The sequence below is a fragment of the Cyprinus carpio genome, chromosome A3 (assembly GCF_018340385.1).
Source record: "Cyprinus carpio isolate SPL01 chromosome A3, ASM1834038v1, whole genome shotgun sequence".
In the NCBI taxonomy this organism is placed as follows: Eukaryota; Metazoa; Chordata; class Actinopteri; order Cypriniformes; family Cyprinidae; genus Cyprinus; species Cyprinus carpio.
In genome coordinates, this window is record NC_056574.1 from 17,783,742 (window position 1) to 17,811,551 (window position 27,810).

Genomic DNA, 27,810 nt, shown 5'->3' on the forward strand with positions numbered 1-27,810 from the left:
AAGAACTACAAGCCCCATGACCCTCCGCGGTTCCGCCTACAGCAAGACGCATGTGCGTCTGACGTCACATGCTGGCTTGTTTTGGCCGTTTGTTTCGATATCCGGCGATCATACGCTTTCGATGTGCTGGATATTGTGACTGAGAGGTACGTGCAAATTTATTAAGCAGTCTTCGTGTGTTGTAGCCTCATTAGAGATCGTTTGTCCTCTCCATTAGTTTGGGATGAGATACCTGGCTGATAATGAAAATCTGCCTTGTTTAAGTGATGTCAGCTGGCGCGGGGGGTTAACGCCAAACAGCTAGCTGAGCCTGGCTAGGGACTTTAGCGAGTACAGATTTGTTTGTTTCTTCTATCCTACTGTATATTTTACTTCTCTGGCAATGTCCACATGTTTAAAAAGAGCAAGGAAAACGAATGATCATAACATCAACAGGGTTTCGAAGCATGCTACGTGAGATCAGCTCGTCTGTTCTGCCAGTCTACTGGAATTAACAGGCTGTGTTTCAAAACCTAGTGAGCAGACTACTTACACAGCATGTTTGGGTGTCATAGGCGCGTTTGATTTGAATCAAAGTAGCTAAACAAAACAAAAAACGCACTTAAGTCAATGCACACAGAGATACTTATTGACAGCACTCATTTTTAAATACAAATGCACTAATTCATAAAGGTCATCAACTCTTCTGACTCTTTTACTTTCGATTTTTTTGTGTTGTACATGAACTCAAGCTGAATGATGGTCATGAATATATTGTTGTTATGAGTCTGTCTTACTTGCCTGCTTTAAAAATGTCAGTCATGTTTGGAAACTGCATCATTTCGTGGGAAATGAAAGCTTACAAGCACACACACAGATGCATTCAATCTAAGTGCATCATGAAGAAACTATGACTGTATTTATATCATAAGCATGATGAGTTCACTGTGTGGGGTCATTAATGTGTGGCTACGCTTGTCTCATTTCAGGTTCCTGTGTGTGTGCATGGGTGTTTGTGAGAGAGAGAAGGTGGACGACTCAGGGAGTCTGTGTGTCTTATCATGGCTGACGGGTCCAGTGATGATGATGTCATCCACCTGGCTAGTTTCAACACCCATCGCAGTCGAGGTACTGTCACCAAGCCTTTATTTTGCCGTTACTTTCATCTTTATTATAAGTAATAGTGGTATTCTGGATGTCGCAACCCTTTTGTCGTGTTATTTTGTTAGCTAAAAGAGTTAGGACGAAGACGTCCTACATAACCATATCCTCATCGTCGGATTCTGATGACGAACCTGTCAGATTCGTACCAAATGTCCCTGTCGTGGTCAAGGATGATGAAGAGGAGGAGGATGTGCGCATCTTAGAGGTAACTGGAGATGCGTTCCAATTCACAGAGTCCCTGTGTAGTATTCATATCTCCCCACACACTTAGCAATGCATATCTGCGGAATTCATGAATTTGATAATGTAGCTTAGTGATAAGAGTCAACAGGGACCTGGCGATATGGTTTTATAACTGTATATAGTTAACAGTGTAATGATATTGCATGATAGTTTTTCGAAACTGTGAATTCATCGAAAAACACGTGCAAAGATTGCTTCTGCATTTGATTTGGTACTTTGCACAGTTGTTATTCCTGTTTGGTTTGAATTTTGTTTGAATTTGATTTTAATTTTGTCAGACATCACATCTTTAAATAAGCAGCTGAAGATGGACTTAAACACACACACTCACAAAAAATTTTTTTTTTCTCTGTAGTTAACCTTTATAAATTTTGTATATGGCAAATATGCTAACAATGACAGTTAAAAAAACAACAACAACAAAAAAAACCTAGTGTTTTTTTCTTTTTTTCTTTTTGTCTCAAGTTTGCTTGCCTGTAACCCAAGAAGTATTAAAGATATCTTAATATCCTTTTAGATTCTGGTCCTTAACAAATTTTCCTTTTGGTATCTTCATTTTAAAGGCCCTTAATGGTTAAATCCCAGAGATATAAAGATCTCAAAGCAGCTTCATGAGTAAATTGGTAAATAGTTCACATTTTCAATGGTCAAAAGCCAAATGTAGGTCACTTTTTGAACAGCTGATAGTTGTTTAAAGAGGAATGTCTGAAGAACAAATAATACTGAAAATATAAATAGTATCTTGTTTCCCTCTTATCAAAACAATTGAATACAACACACTTATGAGTGCCAAAAAAAAAGAAAATCCTTTTTTCTTTTTACAAGTCTGTAATTCAAGAAGTGTTAAAGATATCTTACATTTCAAAAGGAAAGTTTATTAAGAATGAGAATCTCGAAGGATATTAAAATATCTTGAATACTTTGGAAAAAGGGTAACACTTTACAATAATGTTCCATTAGTTAATGTTAGTTAATGTATTAACCAACATGAACAAACAATGAACAATACATTTATTGCAGTATTTATTCAGTATTTGATAATGTAGTTAATCAAAATACACTTGTTCACTGATAGTTCATGTTAGTTCACAGTGCATTAACTAATGTTAACAAAGACAACTTTTGATTTTAATAATGCATTAGTAAATGTTGAAATTAACATTAACTAATATCAATAAAAGCTGTAAAAGTATTGTTCATTCTTAGTTCATGTTAACTGAAATAGTTAACTAATGTTAACTAATGAACCTTATAGTAAAGTGTTACTGGAAAAAGATTATTTATGGCACTCAGACAGGTACGCGCTATGCAACTGTGTTGATAGAAAATAACAAGATACAGTTCTAGTTATTATTTGTTCTTCAGATATTCCTCTTTAAAAAAAAAATCAGCTGTATGCAAAATGACCCACTTTTGGTTTTTGACCACTGAAAATGTGTACAATTGTCCAGTTTACTCATGGAGCTGCATTAAGATCTCCATATCTGGGATTAAATCATCCGAGGGCCTTTAAAATGAAGATACCAAAAGGAAAGTTTTTTTTAAGAACCAGAATCTAAAAGGATATTAAGATATATTTAATACTACTTTGGTTACAGGCAAGCAAACTTGAGGCAAGAAGAACTAGAAATGTTTTTTGCCATATTTTAACTGTCGCTGTTTGCATATAATGAAACAAAGATTGCTAAAGTCAACAGATTTGACTAATACAGCTACCAATCTCTGTGTAAAAATAAAACAATGCTGCTAGCTTTTTAAAGTCATTTTTATACCCCTGTAAATTGGCTCCAAATCTCAAAATAGTGTATTACTCAGTAAATGTACATCTATGACATTTAAAAATTTGGCTTTCACCACTATTTATGCTTGTCCTCCTACGGAAAAATATTAACAAAATCAAATATTTGAACCAGGGAAGTTTCTAAATTTTGGTTGATTTGACACAGAATGACCCAAAAGTGTCTGCTAAATGTAAATAATAAAATAATTTGAAATAATTGCTTGTTCTTTGATTTGATACTTCAGCACGTTACATTTGTTTTAAATGGTGGTTAGTCTCCTTTTTTCAAAAAATACTGATGTAAAAAAAAATATATTATTTATCACAACATAAGCTATCACCCTGAAGCAAAGTCTACCCCATTGTCCTGAAGGGTTTTTCTATTTTGCAATATGTCTGGATGACTGTATGTTATCCAGATTGTTACATGGTTATTTACCTAATCACTAAATAATTCAAAAAAATTATAAAGATTTTTTCCTCATTTGTAAAGTCGCTGCTAAATGTATAAATGGAAACTAGAAACATTGATTTAAATTCAAATTATTTGAATGAAACTTTCTTAAAAGTAACTGTCAACAAATGGAATAGCCTTAAATACAGTTCATATTTAGTTGATAATCTTAATATTTAGAAAGATAATCTTTCTTGGTTTATTTATTTATTTATTTATTTTTTTTTTACTTTTTACAAAAGTACTTTTTAGTGTGTTCAACGTGGACATGCAAGCAGTTGCTTTGGTAACAAACAATATGATGCCTGCTTGGCAGTGAAAATATCCAGCATCTGAGGATATCACTAAATAATAATGAGAAAAAAACAACAACAGCAGTGCATATTATATTTTTCTACATGTTATTTTAGATCATGCATATTACCTCTCATTTCTGTGAAGGATCCAAGTTGGGGACACATTTGCAGTTCTTTGATCTTTCCACTCTGGCATTCCGCTACACGTTTCTTTCATTTTTGGTAAACTAATCTTTAAGCATGTAAATTAATACTTTAATTTCAGTTACTTTTCACAGGGATTAAAGTTCTCCATTGCTACGATGGATTTCCGTTAATTGCAGCGAGTCTACGACGGATTTCCGTCAACTGGAAAAAATGAGGGGAAAAGAAACATGTAGTGCATTGTTGCTGTTGTTCTGCCGGCACACCAAAAATCATCCCCGCCACATTTTTAGCTATGATTTCAGTTATTTAAATCAATTAATATTTCTTTATTCAAAATTTTATATTTAAAACATGAATCCCCACATGAATGAATCACTCACTCTGAGCCTCATTAAATGTCTGAAAATGTACCTACAAGCCACTTTTGTGTTCTTCTGTGCCATCTATGTAGTACAAACACATTTTTTTATTAATACTAATTTCATATGATTGGTAACTTATTTGTTTTATTCTACTTCTTATTATATTGTTTTAAATAGAAATTTTAAAAGCTTAATTTGACAGATGAAAATGATGCCATTACAAAGGTAAAAAGAACATACCCCTGTAAGTCACTTTAAAGGGGTCATATGAAGTGATTTCAAATTTTCCTTTATCTTTGGAGTGTAACAAGCTTTTGGTGAACAAAGAAGGTCTGTGAAGTTGCAAAGACTAAAGTCTCAAATCCAAAGAGATATTCTTTATAAAAGTTAAGAGTCAACCACGCCCCCCTAAAACGGCTCGTTCTAACACGCCCCCACATCTCTACGTCAATATGTGTGAAGATTTGCTTAACACCGCCCAGATGTTCATGCAAAGAAAGAAGGTGTACCATTTATTCTTGTTGTTACCACCGCTGCCATGTCGTATAGACACTGTGTGTTCCAGTGTTTCACTGTGAAAGTGAAACTACTTTGTTTAACCTTCCGAAAGAGGACGATATCCGCTTCGTCATGTGTGGCTGATCCGTGCAGGTCGCTGAGGAAATACATCAACTTTGCACTGTGGATCGCTGAATCGGCTTTCACTGTGGACGAAGCGGAGTCCAGCCCGGGGTCGTCACATGTGGTTGCTGCAAGACCAAAGTACGCTCCTTCGTAGAATCCGCCTGCCGGACCATTCTCAACCCGCCTGCCTCTGCTCACTACTTTGTTTTTGCCTTCCAAAAGAAGACACGACTAGAAATAGTTTATATCACGTTTATAATGGGTTTTATGTTTATAACTCCTCGCTTCGGCCAGACAAGGCATCACAATATGTTAAGAGGCGTAACATTTCTGTCACACGCTTGAGGCATTCGGCCAATCACAACGCGTGAGATAGCTGGCCAATCACAGCACACCTCGCTTTTCAGAGTGACGAGCCTTGTAAACATCGATGCGTTTCAGAAGGCGGGGCATAGAGGAGAAACAAAAATGTACAGTATGTGGAAAATAACGTTTTTTTTTTTTTTTTTTTATATACCTTAAACCGCATAAACACATTTCATTACACCAAATACACAAAATAGTGTTCTTTTTAGCAGCATCATATGACCCCTTTAATGAAAACTGTTATCAACTGTTCTTGATTTAAAAACTCAATGATACTAAAATAACATTGGTAGGAAATTGCTCATATAACCATTTGAACATGGATACTATACCAATGTGAAAATAATATGCTCTGATGTCTACTGTCTAATGGTTAATTATCATTTTTAAGTTTTTCTTTAATTTCTAAATACTTTAGCAGCACTGTTTTTGTTTTGGCCATAAAAAATATTTTTTTCTCAAGAAAAGTGACAACTACAGAGAAAGAGTTGAGAGAAATTATTTTTCTGCTCAGTGCTTAACCCTAAAAAGGGCAAACCCATAAAGAGACATAAGAAAATTTATTTAATGCTATTTTCCATCTTATTGGGACTCAAATAATACAATATCATGATTTTGACTCTTATATTTGATTTTAATGTTTGCATCCCCCAGAATACATTGCTCCTTTGGGGGTATAAATTCAATGGAAACAGAACACTTGTTTATCATTGCTTGTTACAGCATGGTTGTAATTCCTGAACACTTTGGAATACAGACCTAACGTTGGTCTCTTTTAAAAGAAGACACATAGCAAATTATTGCTGAGGTGAAGGCATTTCAAAAAAAGAAAGTATAAAAAAGTTATAAAGGTTTAAGTTAACAGTAAAGATAATGTAGTATACTAATTGTTTTATATTTTATATAAAATAAACATTTCATAAAATATTTTGCACTCTAAAATTGCTATAAAATCGAAGCCATATGTCTAATCAATTTATGTTCCAAATTTTAAGTTGATATCACAAAAATTGTGGTTCCTGTGAGATTTTGTTTGGGCGCTATACCAAAAACAACCACTGGGTTACACCCAAACTCTATTGAATTTTTTTATACAGTTTTCTCTCACAAATCAATCATTTTCTGTCAAAATATCACATCTATTACCAAACATTGGGAACCTTGACTGTCAGACCTTTCCAATGATATGTGTATTGTTAAGATTACAAAAAGATTTGATTTTCTAAAACACAAGCCACAAAGTCACACAGTATGTATGTATGTTTTATATCTTGATTTATACCCCTAAAAGAGCGACGTATCCCCTGAGATACAAACATTTAGAGACAGATTACAAAAAAATATAAGCATTAAATTTATAAAATTTCAATGTACACCTAATAAGCTAATGCTGAAAAACAGCTTTTTAAACAGGCAAGTCCCCTCCAACGTGTGTAAATATGTGAAATAGACCCACTTTTATCAGAGGTTGAGTAGATTTCCCACTACAGGTGGCCATTCAGGTTTAAATGCTGCCCGTGAGCTAAACAAAGAATGGAGAAACAAGTCACCTCATCTAAATATTCAGAACAAACACCCTTTCAAAATGAAACCATGAAATGAGACCTACACTTTCACTGGTTCTCCCCACAGCTTCTCAAATGTTTGTATCCCACAGGATACGTCGCCCCTTTTAGGGTTAAAGTTCTGATTTCCAGAAAATTGATGTGTAATTACTGCACTAAAACGTGATGAGCAGTTCCTCTTTAAACATTATTCATACACTCTCTTTCCATCTGGCAGCCACAGCCCTCACCTCATCGTGAGCTGATCCGACCTGCTGCCAAGTGGGGTGTGAGCACCTTCCCAAGCCAGGCATCTGGATCCAACAGCCATCCTACCAGCGCACACGCTCATCATCCTTCTGTAGTCAACGCACATCCTGCATTAGGAAACCAAGCCATAGGTGTCTTAACCACGGACCAGAATGCTGTACCCTCGACATCTAGAGAAAATGCCTTGCACAGACCTCCAATGCCTGTTAAGGACTCACTGCCCCTTCCTAAGGACCCTTCAGCTAGTGCACAGGCCAATTCTGTTTTTACAGCTCTACCCACCACTGAATCAGGTCAGTCAGACTTGGGCAACAAAATTGAAGTGGTTGTCTGGCCGAGAACTGAAAGGACCACAAAACGGCCTCGGACACCAGTGGAGACTGTGCTAGTAGAGGTCAGGCGCGATGAGCAGCCGGCGGCCCCTCTCTCTCCTGCACGTTTCCCTGCACCGGCTGACAATGAGAGGCCTGGACCGTCAGCACCCAGAGAACCCGTAATACAGCAGAACCCCGGCCGGACGTCCCTTGATATGCTGGTGAAGGGGGTGGTGAGTCTTCTGATTAGCACCTCATTTAATAGTATCCCACTGTTTATATTGCACTTTTAAGGTGGGGTATATTTTGATTTGTTTTGACATTTACAGATGGACCTTTTCCCCGATGTGCAAGACACATATGTAGCAGAACTGATAGAGAGAGGTGACCTGAAAGATTTAAATGTGTAAGCACAAATCGTTTTCTGCTCATTTCTTGCTCAGATGTATTTTGTTCACGTCTGAGACATTGTTTGGGTTCTTTATCACAGAATATGCAATATATTGTTGGAAAACCCTGATTATCCGAAGAAAGCAAACTCAGTTGTGACACAAAGCAGTGTTCTCCTTGAGACAAATGATTCTGAGACGCAGGTTTGCACAATATTTTCATCAGATCCATTGTTTAGTTATATATATATATTTGGTGTTGTTACTATGAATGTATTAAACATAAAAACTGAATTTATATGGTTTAATGTACGTACTTTTTCTCTGTCATGCAGGAAAGTGAAAATTATTTTGATTATTTCAAACTAAAGACTGTTGGCCCAGAGGTTGTCATACAAGCTGCAGACATGCTGATGGGTGACTTCAGAATGTTGAGCTGTCAGGACATCAAGTGGGCCCTGAATTGCCTCAAAGGACACTATGCAATCACCCGAAAGGTGAAAAATATTCTGTTTTTAGTATGTATTTTATGGAAAATTGTAAATAGTTTAAATATTGGTTGTCACAATTGTTATACAAATTTTAGCTGACATTTAATTGTAACTACGATTATGGCCTTGAAGATTATGATGAATAATTGTCATACTTTTTTTGTGTGCTACATTTAAATGTTACAAATGACTGTGATGAACTAAATCCTTTGGCTGTCACCTGCAGTATAAGATTAATACTCTAATACCTTTAAATATTTAAGTAATTTATTACATTTTGTAAATAACAGAAACGCTCACAATCAACTGGCGGCAAATGTTATTTCCAAACAAACCTGTGTATATATACAGGTCTATTTTTGAACTATTTAGTGTAAAGTTGCAGTCACATTTATTGTTGCTCGGCAAAATTTTGTGAGCGACACCCACACAATGAACAGTTTTGCCTGATAAACTTTAAATGGCAGAGAAATGACCCAATGTGAATTTTGCGTCAGGTTTAAGTTTGGTGAACTGGACACACAAGTGCGCAGTGCTAACCCATAGCAAGCCTCTGGGTGTGACAGTGATCTCTGTGTGGGCGGAGATTCGTATCTTGCCAACATTGCAAAACTGAGTGACGAGGTGCTCACTCATTCTCAGTGAGATTTGTATAACATTATACTTCCATGTGTAAATCCATAATAAAAAGGCTGTTTGAAAAGCAGTTGTTTTAGGGTTGGTTAGTTTGCTAGTTGGCAGAATAGCTTTGGATATGTATTTAGTTGTCATTAATTTAGTATCATTCATATTTTCTTTCACCTGAGAAATTTCACAGAGCAGCTGTAAATGTCACTCTCCAGAAACTGGCGTCTCATATTGTTTGACCACAAGTCATTTGTGTGGCATTAATCTGTCTGGTAACTCTCGAAGGCCTTATTCGAAGCCCTTAAGAAGTGGCAAGAGAACTCTACTGACCCCTCAGGGAAGAAGAAGAGAAGGAGAGAGCCAAATGAGCGCGCCTTCATAGACTTCAAGTTTGAGCAGGGTGACTACATATGTCTTTGCTTTTTGCATGCCATTCAAGCGCAGAATAAAACCAGGTAAACAGTGAAATGCTCACTGCATCTCGTTCATCTCAGGTTCTTTTAAACTGGAAAGAAAGATGTACTTTTTGGAGAAGAATCGCAGATGGAGCCGTGGTAACGAGACTACACTGGAGCCGTCGCTCATGAAAGAGCTGCAGTTTTATGAGCAGAAAGCCAAGGAAATGGCTGAGGTACTTGGCACGGCTCACTTCTTCAATTTATTTCTGATGGTTCCGCCTGCAATAACTCAAAGAAATAGGGTTGTGGATAACTGAGCTGACAGGCTGTTAATTGCTGAAATAATTACGAGGGTGTTTTCCTCTACTTTCAGCATGAAGATTTCCTATTGGCTTTGCAAGTGAATGAAGAGCAGTATCAAAAGGTCGGTGTGAAGAGCCAGTTTATGTTCTTTTAATGTCAAGTTAATGTACAAAAAAAAAAACGTGATTTAGAGTGTGAGAGTTATTTTGTCCCTTTCCACAGCTGTAAATTATTGTATAAAATAGACAGTTCCAGCTCTATAAGCAGATTAGAGGGGCTTCGTTCAGCCTTGTAATGTGTTGTAGATTATAATACTAAACTTGTGTTGAGCGCATGTGACACTTTTGACCTGTTCTCTCAGGACGGCCAGTTGATTGAGTGTGGCTGCTGTTGTGGGGAGTTTGCCTTCGAGGAGATGACCCAGTGTACAGATGGCCATTTGTTCTGCAAGGAGTGTCTGGTGAAATACGCCCAGGAGGCAGTTTTTGGCTCAGGACGGGTAAGTCATCCGTTTAGACTGTTCGGTCTCTAAGGTTACCTTTATGTCTTTTAAATTGCATTACTGGAAACTGTATGTGCGGTCACGGCCATTATGATGTCACAAATTTTTCAGGCATTATGCACAGCATTCATGTTTTGTTCTCATATTTGTAAAATTCCCCTGTAATTTGGTTTCATAATCCGCCCTGTGCTTTTTTAGGTGCTTCCCAGTTTATCTCCCATCTTAGTTTCATTTTCATTCTAATAATCATAAACAAAAGGTATACTGTTTAAATTCACATTGATTACTGAAGCTCTGGCATCATTTGTTTGCAGGTGTTTATTATTTTATGTCTAATGGAGTGAAATGCATAGTGTTTAGACATTCACTACCATTCAAAAGTGTGTGGTCGGTAAGTGTTTTTTTTAAAAGAAATGCTTCCCAAGATTGCATTTATTTGATCAAAAATACAGTAAAAAGTTTTACATTTTAAAATAACTGTTTTCTCATTAAATGTAATGTATTCCTGTGATGCAAAGCTGAATTTTCTGCGTCATTACTCCAGTCTTCAGTGTCACATGATCCTTCACAAACCATTCTGATGTGCTCATATGCTGCCCAAGAAACATTTCTCATTATTGTTTAAAACAGTAGAGCTACTTAATATTTTGTGGAAACCATGATATACTTTTTCAGGATTCCTTGATGAATAGAAAAGAACTACATTTATTTAAAATAGAATCACTTTTGATAAACTAAATGCATCATTTAAAAAAAAGCATCCTACTGACCCCAAACCTTTCCATGGTAGTGTAGGTACTCAACACAAGCACTCACTGAATTTTACAGTTAAAGTGTATTTTGGCTTAATTAAAAATGGTTCTTTGTGTTTGTTTACAGTCGGAGTTGAGTTGTATGGATGGGAGCTGCACCTGTTCCTTCCCTACGAGCGAGCTGGAGAAAGTTTTACCTGAAAACATTCTGTACAAATATTACGAGCGACAGGCAGAGGAAGCCGTAGCCGCCACCTGTGCTGATGAACTGGTCAGGTGAGTTAAACGTGTTGATAGACAGCTATATGCTGTTTTTTGTTCTTTCTGTGAAACACAAAAGGAGATGTTTTGAAGAATGTCCAGACTGTTAATTTCTTGACATGGAAAGTGAACCGTAACTAGAGCTATCAGGCTCCGAAAAGGACAAAAAAGTTATCCACATAAGTAATCCTTATATATGTCTATGTTATCTATGTTCTGAGATATCAACACTGTTTTCCTCACTTTCTTTTCAAGGTGTCCATTCTGTAACTTCCCAGCACTGTTGGATAAAGACATTTCTCTGTTCAGTTGCCCAAACCCGCGCTGCAGAAAGGTTAGTCCGTGTGCCTGGATACACCGTGTGTATGTGTTATTCAGTCGTCGCAGTGATGTCTTTATGAAAGTACTATCATGATCTGGATCAGTTTTCTCTTCCTCTATCCACTTCTATTTCTGAGCCCCACAGTGGTCACTTGGTGGCGCCATAGGCCTGTGGAAAAGCTCAGCAGTGTCTGTGGTTTGCAGTCTGAGGCCCCATAATGAACCATGCTAGTGTATGTGAAACGGATGGTATTTTATCATTGGCAGGGTTTACTCAGCTGGAGTTAGTCAGGTCAGGGCAACAACAGAGACAGCCATTCATCATGTCTGCTATAAATATTCAGCACCCCGAACCCTAAACAAAGATTAACCAGGGTCAGGGAAGTTTAGCAGAACTAGATGAATCAGCATTCCGGTATTCCACCATCTCGTGATGTTTTGGGAATGATAACTGTGGAAAATGTGGCTTATACCTTGGGGATATGAATCACAAATAAAAACCTGTTGTGCCTTTGAGAAGCAAGGTTTCAGAAAACAGACTGAAGTGGCTGCTGAAAGGAGATACTACATTTTTCAGTAGTGTGATAATAGTAGCTGTTTTTAAAATGGTAAACTTTCCAAGTAATAACCAACAACTGAAAAATGATTCACTGGTCGTGCTTCTTCATAATAGTAAATAAATATGCTAAATGTTGCTGTTTTGTCACTGCTGTTTATTAGGGTTTGACTTTGTTTTAAAATTAGGGTGTGTTCTAGTTTTTCTAGTTGTAAGTTTCATGGAACATAAAAAAGTGTCAACCTAGTTAAACCCTGGGAATTGGTCAGGGTTGTTCCAGGGTTTCCTTTGTCATGGAAAACCTGGGAATATGAGGATTTTTTTAGCGTTCTGGAAAAGTCATTAAACTTACTAAAATCTTAAGGCATGATAAAGTCATGTACTGTAAATTGTTAAAGTGTACACTAGTGTATGTTTGTAGCATCTTAATTAAGTTACTGGTCCCCAGCTCCCTGGTTTAGAACCACTGCTGTAATGTGAGGTGAAACTTTATAATTTGGGTGATGCTTTGAAGTGATGCTTTAAAACTAGCAAGGAAATAATACTTTAATGCATTAAATTTATCAAAAGTAGCAGTAAAGACTCAGTACAAAACATTTATAAAGTTACAAAACAAAAACTAAAAAAGTAAATGCTGATCCTCATAATATCAGTAAACCATAAACACCAATTCAATTCTATGTCAATTCCATCCAATAAAACCTCAACTCCAACCAGTGGAAAATGTTTGTTGTTAACTGACAAGCTGCGCAAATCTACGTTTATTATCAGCGTGGATTTGCGCTGCTTGTTAGTCAACAACGGCTCCGTGTAGTAACAGCTGCTCTATGTGAAATAACGCACCTGATGGAATTTACCGCTGATTAGAGAACTATACAAACAAACAATATGCCCATATTTATCGTGCACACAAACAAACACACACACCTACTTTTGAATTGTTTAATCAAAGAATGCTGAAAAAAAAAAAAATTTATCACGGTTTCCACAAAAATATTTAGCAGTCTTCAGCATTGATTATAAGAAGAAATGTTTTTTGAGCAACAAATCAGCATATTAGAATGATTTCTTAAGGATCATGTGACACTGAAGACTAAAAATCTAGCTTAACATCACAGTAATAAACAAAAGCTTAATTTAATTATAAATTATAACAGGATAGATTTATATTTATATATGTCCCCTTAGGCAGGTTTAATGTTGTCACCTACTTTTTGTTAGTAGTTTGTAGGATTTTCAAGAGTAGTTTGTAGCTTGACAATTTTCACACTAGCTTCTCCAACACTGGATTCAAGTACATTTGATATTTTGTCTTGAGTCTTATCAGTGTTGGGCTGTGAGGAATGTATCAGGCCGTGCCAGGACACAGAGAGCTGTCAGTCCGTCTCTGTGTTAGTGGATTTCAGCTGGCAGGCGGAACATGTCAAGGACTCTGAACTCACAGATACTTTCTCAACAGGCCTGACAGGAATGTCAGAGCTGCCTGCAGTTTGTCAGTGCTATCTTTCCATTCATCTGTCAATCTCCATTTCTCTCTCTATCTCTGTTTGTCCCTCCATCACTTTTAAAGTAATAAACACATGCGGGACAGCTGTGATTGTGAGTGCCTTTCAAACATCATGAAAGTGGAGGGTGTGTGTTCCTAATTATGACAATGCTGCTTTTTTCCCGACTATTTTATTAACAGAAACTGAGAGTGTTGATTATATTAAATTTATATAAACACGTTTAGTTTTGTGATTCCACAATATTCTGTATTTTCTTAGAAAACAGTTGCTTTTGTGTGTGTGTGTGTGTGTGTGTGTGTGTGTGTGTGTTTAGCATTTCAATTAAGCTGCTCTCCGGCTCCCTGGTTTAGAGCCACTGCTGTAGTGTAAGGTCAGACTTTGTATTTGTGTTTGTAATTTTTTGTATGTGAATGCAATGTAAGTGGAATAATGGTACTCGGACCATTGAATTATTGCAAATGAGTGCATACCAGAGATGTAATGGTACATTAATTCATTAATTTTTAATCATTCAGTGGTCTATCAGCAATTATTCTCTAAATAACTTTGTTGATTATAGTCTGGGCAAGTCTTATTGATGTGAAAGGGAAGATGATGGTTGGCATTTTCCTTTAAAGGACTTTAATATCCTGTTGTCAGGAAAAAAGTACTTTTGTGTTTATGGACATATACCAGTTGTCCACTGGATGGCGCTCTTGTTCTGTGATGCCAGTGCAGTTTTATTCTGCCACACATCTGCTGCTGATTACACTGCTGAACCCGCCTCACACTTCAGCAGCAGCTCACAGCAGGGCGGGAGAGGGGGGCAGGGAAACTGCTCAAACGGCCACATCTTTGGCCTTCCTCTTGGCACAGCCGATAGCTTAAGTGTGCCATCAGACAGGACCTCCATTTTCTCCTCCTATCCGTCTTCCTCCTGGTGGATTTACAGGACTGGACGAGGGGAAATTGAGAACAGTTGTGTGGTATGATTTCATAATGTGACCCACTTTCATTTCCTCTTTCTGGCTCTCAGCATGGCATTCCTATCGAAATGGAGAACTGGGCTCTCGTGCACAGCAGTGCTTGACTTGGCCAGCATTATGAGGACTTTTCCAAAGCCGTGCTTCTAGGGAACAAATTTCTTGGGTAGATAATCTGTATAAAATGACAGCCACCTGATAAATGGTCTATTATAGGAAAAAGCTGAGGCTCAGTGGTTAAACATCTGGGCCGGCAACTGAAAAGATGTTTGTTTCAAAGGGTTGGCCTATGAACCATCACCTCTGTATGTAGATAAAACACCTGTCACAAAAACAGTAATAAGACGTACTTCACTTAATAAGTGCTAAATGTCTTTGACCTCTAGGTAAAATGTGCATACAATTACAAAGTTTTACATATGACCAATGTACTACATTTGTGGTCTAAAAAAATTGTTGATTTTACGTAATATTATATTTACGTAATAATATTATACATATTACAGTTCTGTAGAAAAAGAAACTTCTGTTTTCCACTTAAGTAAAAGTCGTTCTTAGTAGACGGTTTCATGTCACTTGTATTATTGAGAGTCTGTCATTGTTAAGGTGCACTCACGTTAGTGAAATTTGGCAAATATTTATGGGTTAATTTGTCAGTAGTGTGCCATAAATGAAGCACAGCTGACATCTAGCATAGCTATCAAAGTACCACAACAAACAGGAAAAACAGCTTATGCGACAAGAGGAAAACGGTCTTTATCTCAACAATTTTCAGCATCATTACTCAGTCTTCAGTGTCACACGATCCTTCAGAAATCATACTAATATGCTAATTTTCTGCTCAAGAAACATTTCTTATTATTATCAGTGTTGAAAACAATTGTGCTGCTTAATATTTTTGTGGTAACCGTGATGCATTTTAAACATTACAACATTATAAATGTCATTTTGATTCAACGCATCCTTGCTGGTATTTGATTCTTTCTTTCAAAAAACTGACCACAAACATTTGTACAGTAGAGTATATAATATATATTACACTTTGGATTGCATTCCATTAAACCGTCTGGTTCAGACATGCTTAACCATAATTGAGTTTATAGGAAGCTGTGTTTGTTTAGCCCTGCGTCACAGCACTTATCATGAGCCAAACCCTAAATTCTTGAGCATTTCATCAAAAACGCTTCTGTGTTCTAGATTTATGATATGTAGTTGTTGCTTAGGGATGTCTGTGGGTGTGTCGCTCTCTCTCTCTGAGGCTCATTCAGGCCTGTGTTTCTCCTCAACAAGCAGCCCCCCAATCAGATGCTCAGCAAATCTCCTCTTCTGCCTTATAAGGCCTGCTGCAGCTGCTGCACGCCTGTTCAGGAGAGAAGCAGTGAGCTTACTCACAGAGTGCCTCAACAGATGTTGCAACAGTTCACACTTTGTACTTTAGAGAACTAGCCACATATGCAGTGGAATGTGTCATGGTAGCTGCATGATTATGATAGAAATCATAATATTATTTGTTTCCTTTATTACCATTGCAATTATTAGAATTTTAAATAAAAATGCCTATTTTTTTGCTCCCGTTTCATTATAATCACTGAGTGCACAGGTTCATGTGACAATTCTGAGTAACAGATTTTAATGCAAACTAACAGATTGTCCTGCACCAAGTTGAGTCAAGCCATTTAAAGGGATAGCTCACCCCAAAATGCAAAAGTCTTTTTTTATTTTATCCTAGAAAGTCAGTAGTCGCCAAAAGTGTTAGGTTACCAACAGTCTTTAAAATAGCTTTTTTTGTCTCGCAGATGAGCGCAAATAAGAGATTTGTTTAAAGATGTGCTCATGTGATCAATGAAACTGTCTAGACTGGAGAATAAATCTTATTTTCACCATGTTTACACCTTCTTGATTATAATGGGAGCATTTTAGTTTTGTTGCAACGCTCACTCTTTAGAACAGGCCTATGGTCTATTTTGGATGTCTCTGATTTCTTCATACATTCATATGCATAGCTGGCATATTTATGATTGGATACAATTCTCAGCCACTGCAAAAAAAGTAAGAAACAATGAATGCTGGTGGCTTTTCCATCTGAGGGGATGTGGCTGTGATACACCAGATAAATGGACTGAATTTGCACAAAAATATGTTCAGTCAAGATAAAACTAGCGTGACTACCTAGCGCTGTGGTTTCAGGTTATAAGGTTTCAGCTTAAGTGAGAGGTATGTACACAGCGATTAACAGGAAATAGGGGGTTGTTCGTTTTGGTGAATCAGATTTATGTTAGAAGAACATGTAGCATGACCACAGCTGTCACCTCGGGCTTGTTTTGTTGAGATAAAGGTTTGCCGTTAAAGCCGTTTTCCTCTTGTAGCATAAGCTGTTTTTCCAGTTTGTTGTGGTACTATGATCGCTATGCTAGATGTCAACCAGTTTCTATCTTTGTTATGTAAAACAGACCCTTACGCGGGTGCAGATGAATGTTACATGCATCCTGTGTGGTTAGAAGGTTCCTGTGGCTCATGTGGAACAGTATTTTAGTGATAAATGAAGTTTGCAAAGTCACATTTCTTCTACAAATGAAATGTATCATGTACATATATCAGATACACATTGGTTGGTGGCACTCCAGCCGGTCTGATGACTTTCTCTGCAAGAAAACTTTTTATTTTTCTTCAGTTTTGCTAAAAGAGTCAGATGACAGCTTAGAAATCATGAAAGAGCAATGTTAATGGGGCTTTGGTTGCTCATAAGTTCCAAAAATCATACTCTTGCTTTGAAGGAATCTGTAGTGTTTGCCAAAACAGATAAGAACTGTTGCGTAACAGGAGCGACCTGTGTGGATCTGAGACTTACCCCGCCCCGTTTCGAGAGTGTGCACCCTGCTGATCAGGAAGTGTCAGCCTGGCCTTGCAAGGTATACTTTGTACCAGGAAGCAGTGTTTAAAGTGATGATGTCAGTGTGTTGTCACCGCTGTATTTTTAGTCGTGTATATAAACAGAGGCACCAGTGTGTATTCACACTCCTGACTGTGAGAGAATCGCCAGTCACTTCCTGTTAACTCCTTTTGTGTGTGTAAATGCAAACACGACATTTAGTGACAAAAACTCAAGAAAAAATCATTTAGGAGATCATTTAGCCTCTTCAATTTTTGTTTTAAACTTTCAGAATCACTTTGAAACTTTTTTGTTTTTTTTTTGAGATGCTTATGTCCTTAGCTCACAGTTAGCTAGAAAAAATAACTAGAGAGGAGCATTTTAAATGTAGGCACTATTATATTACAATCATTATATTTTTACTTTATATTCTAAATTATTTAATGTATTTTTCAATTAATCTGTCATGAAAAAAGTTTTTATTACAGGCACGTTTAAATGTTATATTTCAGTAACAAATTGGAGTAGAAAAATAATTATATCATTAAAAAGTTGATATAAAAACCTGCCATAAGTGCAATTTAAATGTTTATATGAAACACCGATTGTGTTTGAGTTTTGATTATTAAATAAATGTGACTTAATTTATTATTAAATACATTTTATTTTTAGTCTTGACAAAATGAAAACTTGAATTTCATTATGGCTTTAATGTATTTTAAGAAAATTAAATTTTATGAAATGTTTATGACCATGAATATGAACTTTTTTCTTGTTGCAGTCTAGAAACACCGCAAGTCTGTCAATGTTCTATTTCAAACTTGAGAATGATATCAATGAACTATTTTTTAAGTGTCTTGTCAGTTTAAAGGTGTTGGCCCTCCCCTGCTATGCTGTTGTGCTCCACTAGGGGGCAGTACATTACTACAGTACTCTAGGTCACACCTCATGTCTCCATGGCCTGCTTCATGCCTCTTGGCTAATGTCTGGCCTGATCTTTGCATCATTCACCATTTCCACTATAGTTTTCTGGTACAGCTTTTTCACAACGATACTGATGAATGATGACTTATGTTTTCTACAACATGCAGCCTGAGGCTGGATTTCATAAATATGTTTCTGAGGAAGCCACTTTGCTAGTGTTATTCGTAATTTAGGTACGTTTCCCATTTAAGATGAGTTGTCATTATCCTAGAAAGTTGCACACTAAGCTATCATTTATCATCTGTCACTGTCATTAATATTCAGCTTTATCTTTAATTATTTATGCTAATGGTATTTACCATGGGGGCTGTTACCAAGCAACAATGGGTTACGGGATTCGAGAGCTCTCAGTGGATAGTGGCCACATGTGCCTCTTCTCCATCATCAGGAAGGGGCTAAATCTTCTATAGCAGCTGCATTAAAGACTTATATTTTTCATGAATCTGACAATATTTATCTTAAAAATTCATGCAGCTTGGCTGTTTTGGAATTATTCTACTTGGCTACAGTCTTTAACGTACTGTCAAATGTGATGAAGAACCGTAGCAAATGTAGAAGTGTCAAGTACATCCTAATTTAATAGCCAGTTGTGTGGTTGTGAAATGCGTAGGCGTTTACATGGTCTTCACAGGCTGAATGTAGAGGTTTAGCTGCATGTTGCACTCAGATGTCCTTTCCAGTCAGCTGAAAGGCAAAGCATTGTGGGCAGGCATGGCTAAAATGGAACAGATGAAAAATGTTGTTCCTAAGCAACCAGACAGATGACGAATCACATCCAGAGTGGAGGGCAGGGAGCTGTTCACCCTCAGTCTGTGCTAGCTGCGTTCTGCTATCTTATAAAAGAAACCAGTTTAGATGACTTTATCATTATAATTTATCATTTTATTTACAATTCTATAGCCTTTTGCTGTAGACAGTTGTATTTTTGGCCATGATCATTGCTTTATTAGTTAGTTGTTTGCAAAGGCAAGCTATTGCTCATACTTGCATTTAGGAATGTGAATAAATCTCTAACCTTAAGCATTAGACTTACAGGCATGTAACAGTGTTTATTCTAGACTCTTGATTAATTACTCAAATCATGCTGTTTTGTTGAGGATGCAGACTTACTGTTCAGACTTACTGTTTTCACCTCTTGGACAGTAAAATGGCCAAAAAATCACACAGCCTTGCATCATCCTGAATTTAAAAGCAGCTGTATATTTTCATGTATAAACACCAAATTTATACAGTGAAAATGTATTATTATAAATGTGGAGATTTATATTATTATGTTATTTATATTACTATTACGTTTTATTCCTGATCACTATAGTACTGTACTGTACTATTTTATTATTCATTCATTTATCTAGAAAGGCATTTGTGGTGTGTGTTGGAGACCTGTGCGCCAAACTGGAACGCTTCTCACTGGATCTCGCAGCACTGTTTAGTGACCAGTCAGTGAGTGAACTCATTTGTTATGTGTTCGCGCTGCGCTGTCTTTTGTGATGAGTTAATAACGCTCCATGCAGCACTCTTCATACAAGTAGCACTGTTCTGATTTTGGTGCGTTTAAGAATTAAGAATTCACATGTAATAATAGACGAGCTGTGGGCCGTTTGAAATTCATCAGTGGGCCACAGGCTGAAGTTTGGACACCCCTGCTCATAGCAACACACTAAAAACACCTTGGCAACCACATAGCAATGCTGCAAACCAGCTGGACCACACTAAGCACATGCAATATCGCATCATACAACACAGAGAGAATCACGCTGGAATCACTCTAATATGATAATGCTATCAATGCTGCATTTGCATATTTATATTTTTTGGTTGATGTATGTGCAGTTATATAGCTGATATAATGTATGGACATTGTAAATAATTCCAGAGGGGTCATAGCAACGATACTAGTGCATTATGCGGGGTAGGAAGCAATATGCACCTCTGAAACAATGCCGGGAACATCAGCTGCTTCCGTATGCACAAATAGACATGACTGAACAACAGAAACTTAACCTTTTTTCCCCACTGGATGAATGAAATGTGGTCCAGGTGTTTCTCTTTTCACTGTGCATTTCAATTGTGATCAATAACACAGATGCTTGTTCGTGTCCCCTTCCTCAGGAGAGTTGCAGGAAGTGCCATGTGGTGTGGAAGGAGCACGCGGGAAAGACCTGCGAGCAGGTGCTGGAGAGGGACGAGATCCGGCTGCGCGTGGCCTTGTAAGTGTCCGACTGAAAACTCTTAGCATAGAGCAAACCTGTTAATAATTCATCCGTGCACTATTGAGGGTACTCAATAGTGTAGCGAACCACCTGGGAGATCATTAGTATCCCTGATGCTGAGTCAGCTGCTTCCCCAGGCCTTTCTCATGGCACGCTAAAACACTCGCTGTATTTGATGGATTCCCTTGAGTGTAATGTTTGCAAATACAAGTCATCCAGAGCTGCGCCTGTGCACAGCAGGGATTCATGAGGAAGTGTACTGAAGCGAGAGTGTCTGTGTAAACTGACGCAGTGTGAAAGCGGCCTATCACTGCTGCTCAGTCTCTGGACTGGACAGGATGTGATCGCCTGGCTTCCTTCCTGTCATACTCATGAATCAAAGACTGTGTATCCTGTTTACCACGAACCTTTTCTGTTGCCTACATTTATAGAGACAGGAAAGGGACCCTGACTGAGAGAGGAATTAAATGTGGTGTCACAAAGGCAAGATAATATGTCTCAATACCAGTATGCTTTCTATATGTGAAATAGCCCAAAATAACTGATGCTAAAATGAAAATATTGGCTTTTTTCCAGTAGCTAGTGAACGGCAGCATCCTAGTCTTGCGTAATCAGAAGGTCTGGAATCCATGGCAGATTTCATTGTCCAAGGCCCGCCCATGAGGCTGTTTGACCAACATTTTCATTCGTTTCATTTTCATTCGTTTTGATACAAATAGCACTCACACCTTTTCATTCAGCGTCACGTTTCAGGAAATGTCGCCACAATAACGGACTGGTGTGTAAAACTCTTGGACGTATTTTAAAAATTCTATGCCACGATCTTTAAATATTTCACATACTTTTGAAACTCCAGTGTTTAGTTGATCCTGATAAGCGCTCGTCGTCACAGTTGTAAAAATTACAGCTTTCTTCTTTCGTGAAGGGGTTTAGCGCCACGGTATGTTTGTTTCCAGACAGAACGTTAAAGAATGCGACACACACGTCTCCCAGAAATCCTGTAGAATTCAACCAATCCGATGAAGACTTTGGCACTCCTGAAGTGTTTCCACTTTTGTGTCCCATATGCATCAGAACTTTAGCCAACGGTCCGTGGGCCTAGCAGCATCCTAAATGAAATTAAACCCATTAAACGCATTTGGAAAGGCATCGATACAAATAGCACTCCTCGTGTGAAGCACACGATGAATTCAAATAGAGTTTGATGTTAGCATGTTGCTAAGCTAATGATGTGATACTCGAAATGTATTATATTATATGTATTTTATGCTTTTTAAAGTAGTCCATTTTACATATAACGTTTTATTTGAAATGAAATCCAAGTCTATTTATCACAGTTCTAAGAAACACTTTGCAATACTTGAACATGAACTTACAATGAAAAATTATTCTAAATCATTTATTAATCTTGGTTTATGTTTGTTTCAACATTTACTAATACATTATTTAAATCAAAAGCTCTGTTTATATTATTCAATGGAACTGAGCTAACATTAACCATGAACAGGTTTTTTAAAATTATTATTAAAATGTTCATCTAATTTTATTTGATTATATTTTTTTTCTGCTTTTTAAGCTGAGCTTGAAGATTTTTCTTTTTAATTCAGGGCTCCAGACTGGCACCAGCACCACTAAGTTCTAACGATTGTGGCACCAGGAGCAGATTTGGTAGCGCTGGGGGTGGTGTGGGGGGTATCATAAAATTACTATAGTTTTGCATTAATAAGTGCAGTTACTAATAAGATTTTATGTTCATTTCTTGTTTATTGTTTATACAGTTTTGACAGTAAAGCACTAAGCTTGAGTTAAGATGCATACAAAATGTACTTTTATTAACAACAGTAACAGGTGCAAAATCTACTTTTTATATACAGAAAATTAATATATTCCACTCTTATTAAATGTACCATTATTCTTCTAGCATATGGAACTGACCAAATTCACTGATTATGTGTGATTTAGTAGCAAATTGAAGAAAAGTTTGTGACTTTCTTCATGCACAAAAAAAGTGGTAAATGCTGACAAAATCTGATTTTTTGATATTTTATAAAAGTGATTTTATAATTTCAAAATATAGAGAAAAATCTTAAATGAATGACTAATAAGCCAGTAAGTGCTCCTCTGCTGATGTCTACTGATTATAATTGTGATTTGATGTATTTTTTTTTACCACAAATTGTATTTTGTTCACCCCATTAAAAATAACATTCAAGCTGGATCATTTTGCTGGAAATAGTTGTGTGAAATGCTTGAAAGTCACTGGAAAGTGGTTGAATATCTCTCTCAAAAAGGCTGTACAAACCCTGAAATGAATTATGTAATACATTCGACTATTTCTACCACAACACCATGGTTACAGTTAGCGTTACCGCTTCGGGTTTCCTGACGTATGTCAGCGCTGTTTATAACAGAGATTTCTGTGCAGAATATGAATGGTTCTCACTAGATCTCGCAGCAACCTTGTCATTGTGGGCCGAATTCAAACGCTTCTCACTGGATCCCGCAGCACTGTTGCATCTGTGCAGTAACAGTGTCGCGAAATCAGCTTTGGCTATGAGTAAAACTGTTCTGAGTTCGGACAAGTTTGGATGTGTCGTGGTCCAGCTAAGAAACGGTCTGTTGCATTAGAAAGACATCAAACGGCAAACGAAAGCGAAAATAAACCGTGCTAGGTTTCAGCTGCACAGCACAGTTTAGGTTCGCTTTTGTTTCGTTTTCCGTTTAATGTTTCTCAAATGCAATAGAAATGGCAGCGCTTATGAGTTGGGCAATGTGGTGGTCACGCCAGTGCGACCACTCACAAAAATTAGCCACACCGGCAGAAAAAATCTCGTAGTTTGGAGCCCTGTAATTGCAAGTTTTTTCAGTTTCGGCATAAGCAAGACTTTTATTTTCACAGCACAAAGAACCCAGTGACCAAATGCTGATGCTCAGTAGTCAGTCCCTCCAGGATTTTGTGATCGCTGAATTTATCGCAAAATCAAGCAAACTCCGCAGTTTTCGCAAAAGATCACCAATTTTCATAATTGCCACAAATTTTCCGCAGAATTTGGGCTTAGAAGCATCCCGTGACGTCATGCGCATTCAGTCAAAGAAAGGCCTTGCGTTCTCATCATGACCGATTTACAATAGCTACATTGGATAAACAAACCGAAAGCGGAACGAATCCGTGCCGTGGGCTGATCTCGATCACACGACACAGATAGTGCTCATTCTCCATCTTCATTAGTTCACTGGCTATAATGCTGCTTTTACTGTATTGTCTATATTCAGACAATATCAAGGTAATGTATGTCATAAAACGCGCGCACGCACACAATTCCACAAACCTCACAAACGTCTGCAAATACAGCTGTTAGATCTTCTTAAGTTCATGTTGTATCCTGTATAAAACCGCGTGTATGTGTATGACGGCCCATATTATTCATGCTTTTAATCATTTCTTTATTTTTGAAAATGCCAGAGTAGGATTACAGAAACAAGAAGTTGCCATCTGCATGAATCTGTTTATTTTACAGATTTCATATTGCAATGATTTATTTCTGTTTATTTTAGTAAATATTATGTCAAAGAAATATATTTAATTGCAGCAATTGTTTCCTTGCATTATTTGCTTTTAAATCAAATTTATATTTAAATAGTGTGAAATAATTTATATCAACATTATATCAACGATCGACGACCCTGCTTTCCAAGATATCAGCCATCAAACAGCCTATATCTGTTGACCGCTACTTAAAATGCAGTCTAGGTAGGCAGCTCACAGTTTTTTTCCAGTTAGTGTTTGCATGTACACTGAACCCAACTGTCTTTTGTTTCATGGCCAGTGAGGAAAAGATGACTGCTGCCCGTGTCAGGAAGTGCCACAAGTGTGCCACAGGTCTAGTGAAGTCGGAGGGCTGCAACCGGATGTCGTGTCGCTGCGGCGCCTTCATGTGCTACCTCTGCAGGGAGCCTATTAACGGCTACAACCACTTCTGCCAGCACGCTCGCTCACCCGGTGCCCCCTGCCGACACTGCAAGAAGTGCTCGCTGTGGACGGACCCCACGGTAAATGACACACTACACTTCAGATTTCCTTTCATTCTCAACCTTAGCATGCAATCATCCTTGAAAAGCAGCAAACACCTTTACTCTCTATACATCTACTCGGCTTACAACAGGTTTAGTGTAAAACACGTTCAAGTCTTTTGTTCACTAACCTTGAGGGTGTTTGTACTCAGCTGATCACTTCTTTTTGACCCTCAGTTTGTAATGTGTTTGGAGCTGTTAATTGATTAAATTATATGATTTGCATTTTTTATTTTTTAACATAAATGTATTTACTTTTTAATTTTGATTCAACATTAAAACATTAAAAAAAACATTTTATATTTTAATTGCATAATTTTTTAGATAATACATTTTAATACATTAACACGTTAAGTGGACAGGCCTAGTGTGATGGACTGATAGATTGTTATAAGAGTGATTCAGTCTTAGGATAAACACCAGGTGATATATGTTTTAATGGCTTTGAGTTGATTTTGTATACAGGACTCTTTGAGAGTATAACATATGAGAGGTACTTGAGTGGAGCATGCTGCTTCTCATGTGTTTTGATAGATTAGGAGTGCTGAGAGGTCTCTACTGCAGTTACCACAGTCAGCCGTCATGCATTAGCCTCATATTATATAACAGACTGCTGAGAGCTACATCTTTAGCACTCAGTTTGCTATGACTAAAGCACAAAGTGCTCAATCATTATTCACAACATGCTGATCATTTTTCCATTTATTAATTATAAAAGGCTGTTAAAGATCCCTTCTTGGTAGATAGAAAAATAACACAAATATTATATTTTTAAGAATTATGAAAATCATCTAGTTACCCTCGTTTATCTCAAAATGATTTATAAATGAATTTTAAAAGTTATCTAACAGAATGTTCCTCTTTTTTTGCACCCTAGATTTTAAAAATTCATGTTTCTAATTTAAGTATTATAAATTATTGAGTTCACCTAGAAGCACTCCACATCTATATAATTTGTTTGTGTATTCTGTTATTATATAATATATTTGGGATTTCAGGGAAGGGTGAAAGCAGACCACTGTGAAGGAAAGGGCTACACTGAATTTGGTTTGTGGACTGGACACAAGACAAAACAAAAGCATCATTGTGAAATGGCATGCAGCCAAATGATTTTGTTTTATCAATTATCTTGTTTTCATACTTGTTGGAAGCCAAACACATAATTGAAAATAAAATTTTGCCCAGCCCTACTCCACACTATAAAAGAAGGATGACAAGGAAAACTTCATTGGTTCAAACTTCTTATGTACCATGAACATGCTAAGTTTGAACATAGGGTAACATGAATGAGACTGAAGAGCTAGTGTTTGTCCTTGATGTGTGGCTCGCTCTCTTCCTTTGTTGTTCTGTGGGAACAATGCATTTTGGGTTTGGCACAACTTGAGGATGAGTAGATGATGATGGAATTGTCATTTTTGGTGAAACTATCTGTAAGCAGTGAGCATCATTTTCCAGTTGATCCAGAAGTTCCACTAATTATCCGGTTACGGCATTTGAATGGTGTTTCTGTGTGAAGAGCGCAGTCAGGGTGCCGTCCTGCTGGCAGCCTGGGGGCTGCAATTACCCCTCCATTCAGAGCCGTGCCTAATCACCTGGCACCGTTACCCCAGGCTGACTGGTGAACTTGAGCTGTTTTGTGTTTGACCGATGAAGTGGACTCCTCCCAAGTTCATCTGATGTCCCATTTTGTTTCTGGCAGGGTCTGCTGGTCTTTTCACATGATTGAACAGTAACCACAGAGCCTGATTTCAAAAGCTTTTTGAAAGGCTTTTTCGTTTACTCTCATTTTGTATTTTTTCTCCCCTTTTCACTTTCTGTGTCTTTTTCAATCCACAGCAAGATGATGAGCGAATCATTCAGGAGATTCAGAAAGAGGGTGAAGCAGAGCTAAATAAGAAGACCAGTCAGTCAGGTCAGTGTTCTTCAGCTAGATAAATTTAGTCGGCCAACTAAACCCGTGTGGTTTCTAATGATATTTTGTAATGTTTCCCTCAGAAACCACAGGGAAGAGAGTGGGACCTCCCCCTGAGCCCATCCCAGCGAAGCGCCCTCGGGTTACACTGCAGGCCCCTAACGCAGCTCCTCAGGCCGTACGTGCCCCACTGCTCATCCCCCAGGTCATGCTGCCCGGGCCACAGCGTGTTTTCCTTCAGCCCATTCCAGCCCCCTACGTGCCCCCGTTGGCCAACCTCCCCCCAGTAAATTACAACCCACGTAACCTGAACTTTGACTTCAATATGCCTATGCACTATGGACCACCACATCGCTTCTTCAGACCTCTTTGAGGACACCATGGTACAAAGCGCCACATTTGAACTACTAAAAAAAAAACAGGCTTCTCTGTTTTAACTGTTAGCCCTTGCTGTTTTTTTTCTACGTATTTTGTAACAGGACCCAAACTGATTTTCGGGAGAGTTTTAAGGATGCCTGTTGGATTTGCTTCTTTGTTGAAAGGCATTTTTTGAACAGCATACAGAGTGAATAATAGGAATGCCTGTTAGTTTTCAGTTCAATAAAACAAAGACCTTGATGGAAATGTAAAGGTTGTTTGTGGTATCAGTCAATGTGGGCCGCTTTCTAAAATTCGTTGGTTTGGCTGGGATTTCCAATTACTTTTCCCATGAGGTCATCAAAAGAATCCACTGCAGTCAGTAAACCAGTTTAAAGTTTGTTTTTCATCCAGGGTTTTTCTTATTCAACATCTTTCCTCATGTAAATGCCTAGATTATTAGTCTAGATGGATATTGATTCCATTCCAGATCTGTAAATCAAACTGTAGGACCAGTTTTGCTACTGTTGTTTACACTACTGTTCAACATTTTGGAATCAGAAAGACATTAAGAAATTAATACTTTTATTCAGCAAGGATGCATTAAATTGATCGAAAGTCACAGAAAAGAGTTAATGTTACAAAAGCTTACTGTTTTAAATAAATGCTGGTCTTTTGAACTTTCTATTTATAAAAGAATCCTGAAAAAAAAATTCTCAATTTTCACAAAAATATTATGCAGCACAACTGTTTTCAACAAAATGATAGTAAAAAATGTTTCTTGAGCAGCA

General features: G+C 37.5%; 1 protein-coding gene across 2 annotated transcripts; it reads left to right on the top strand.

The window, feature by feature from the left end:
- LOC109056739 (E3 ubiquitin-protein ligase RNF216-like) lies at positions 1-27,292 on the top strand. 2 transcript variants are annotated; one of them, XM_042721290.1, is made up of 17 exons: positions 1-146; positions 969-1,107; positions 1,209-1,348; positions 7,198-7,776; positions 7,873-7,949; positions 8,034-8,136; positions 8,268-8,429; positions 9,336-9,450; positions 9,545-9,681; positions 9,822-9,872; positions 10,113-10,250; positions 11,133-11,281; positions 11,522-11,600; positions 20,579-20,676; positions 24,507-24,729; positions 26,587-26,662; positions 26,746-27,292. In XM_042721290.1, the coding sequence occupies exons 2-17, from the start codon at positions 1,041-1,043 to the stop codon at positions 27,033-27,035; spliced, it is 2,484 nt and encodes an 827-aa protein (XP_042577224.1). In that variant the 5' UTR covers positions 1-146; positions 969-1,040; the 3' UTR covers positions 27,036-27,292. The 2 variants fall into 2 exon arrangements, with proteins under 2 accessions (XP_042577224.1, XP_042577225.1); XM_042721291.1 differs by lacking the exon at positions 1-146 and adding an exon at positions 286-515.
- The last annotated feature ends 518 nt before the right edge of the window (positions 27,293-27,810 follow it).

Excerpts from the sequence above, each read along its gene's own strand:
- LOC109056739 (XM_042721290.1), top strand. The coding sequence starts at position 1,041 with ATGGCTGACGGGTCCAGTGATGATGATGTCATCCACCTGGCTAGTTTC. Across the intron at positions 9,873-10,112 it reads ATGAAGAGCAGTATCAAAAG|GACGGCCAGTTGATTGAGTG; the intron begins GTCGGTGTGAAG and ends CTGTTCTCTCAG. Across the intron at positions 24,730-26,586 it reads CGCTGTGGACGGACCCCACG|CAAGATGATGAGCGAATCAT; the intron begins GTAAATGACACA and ends TTCAATCCACAG.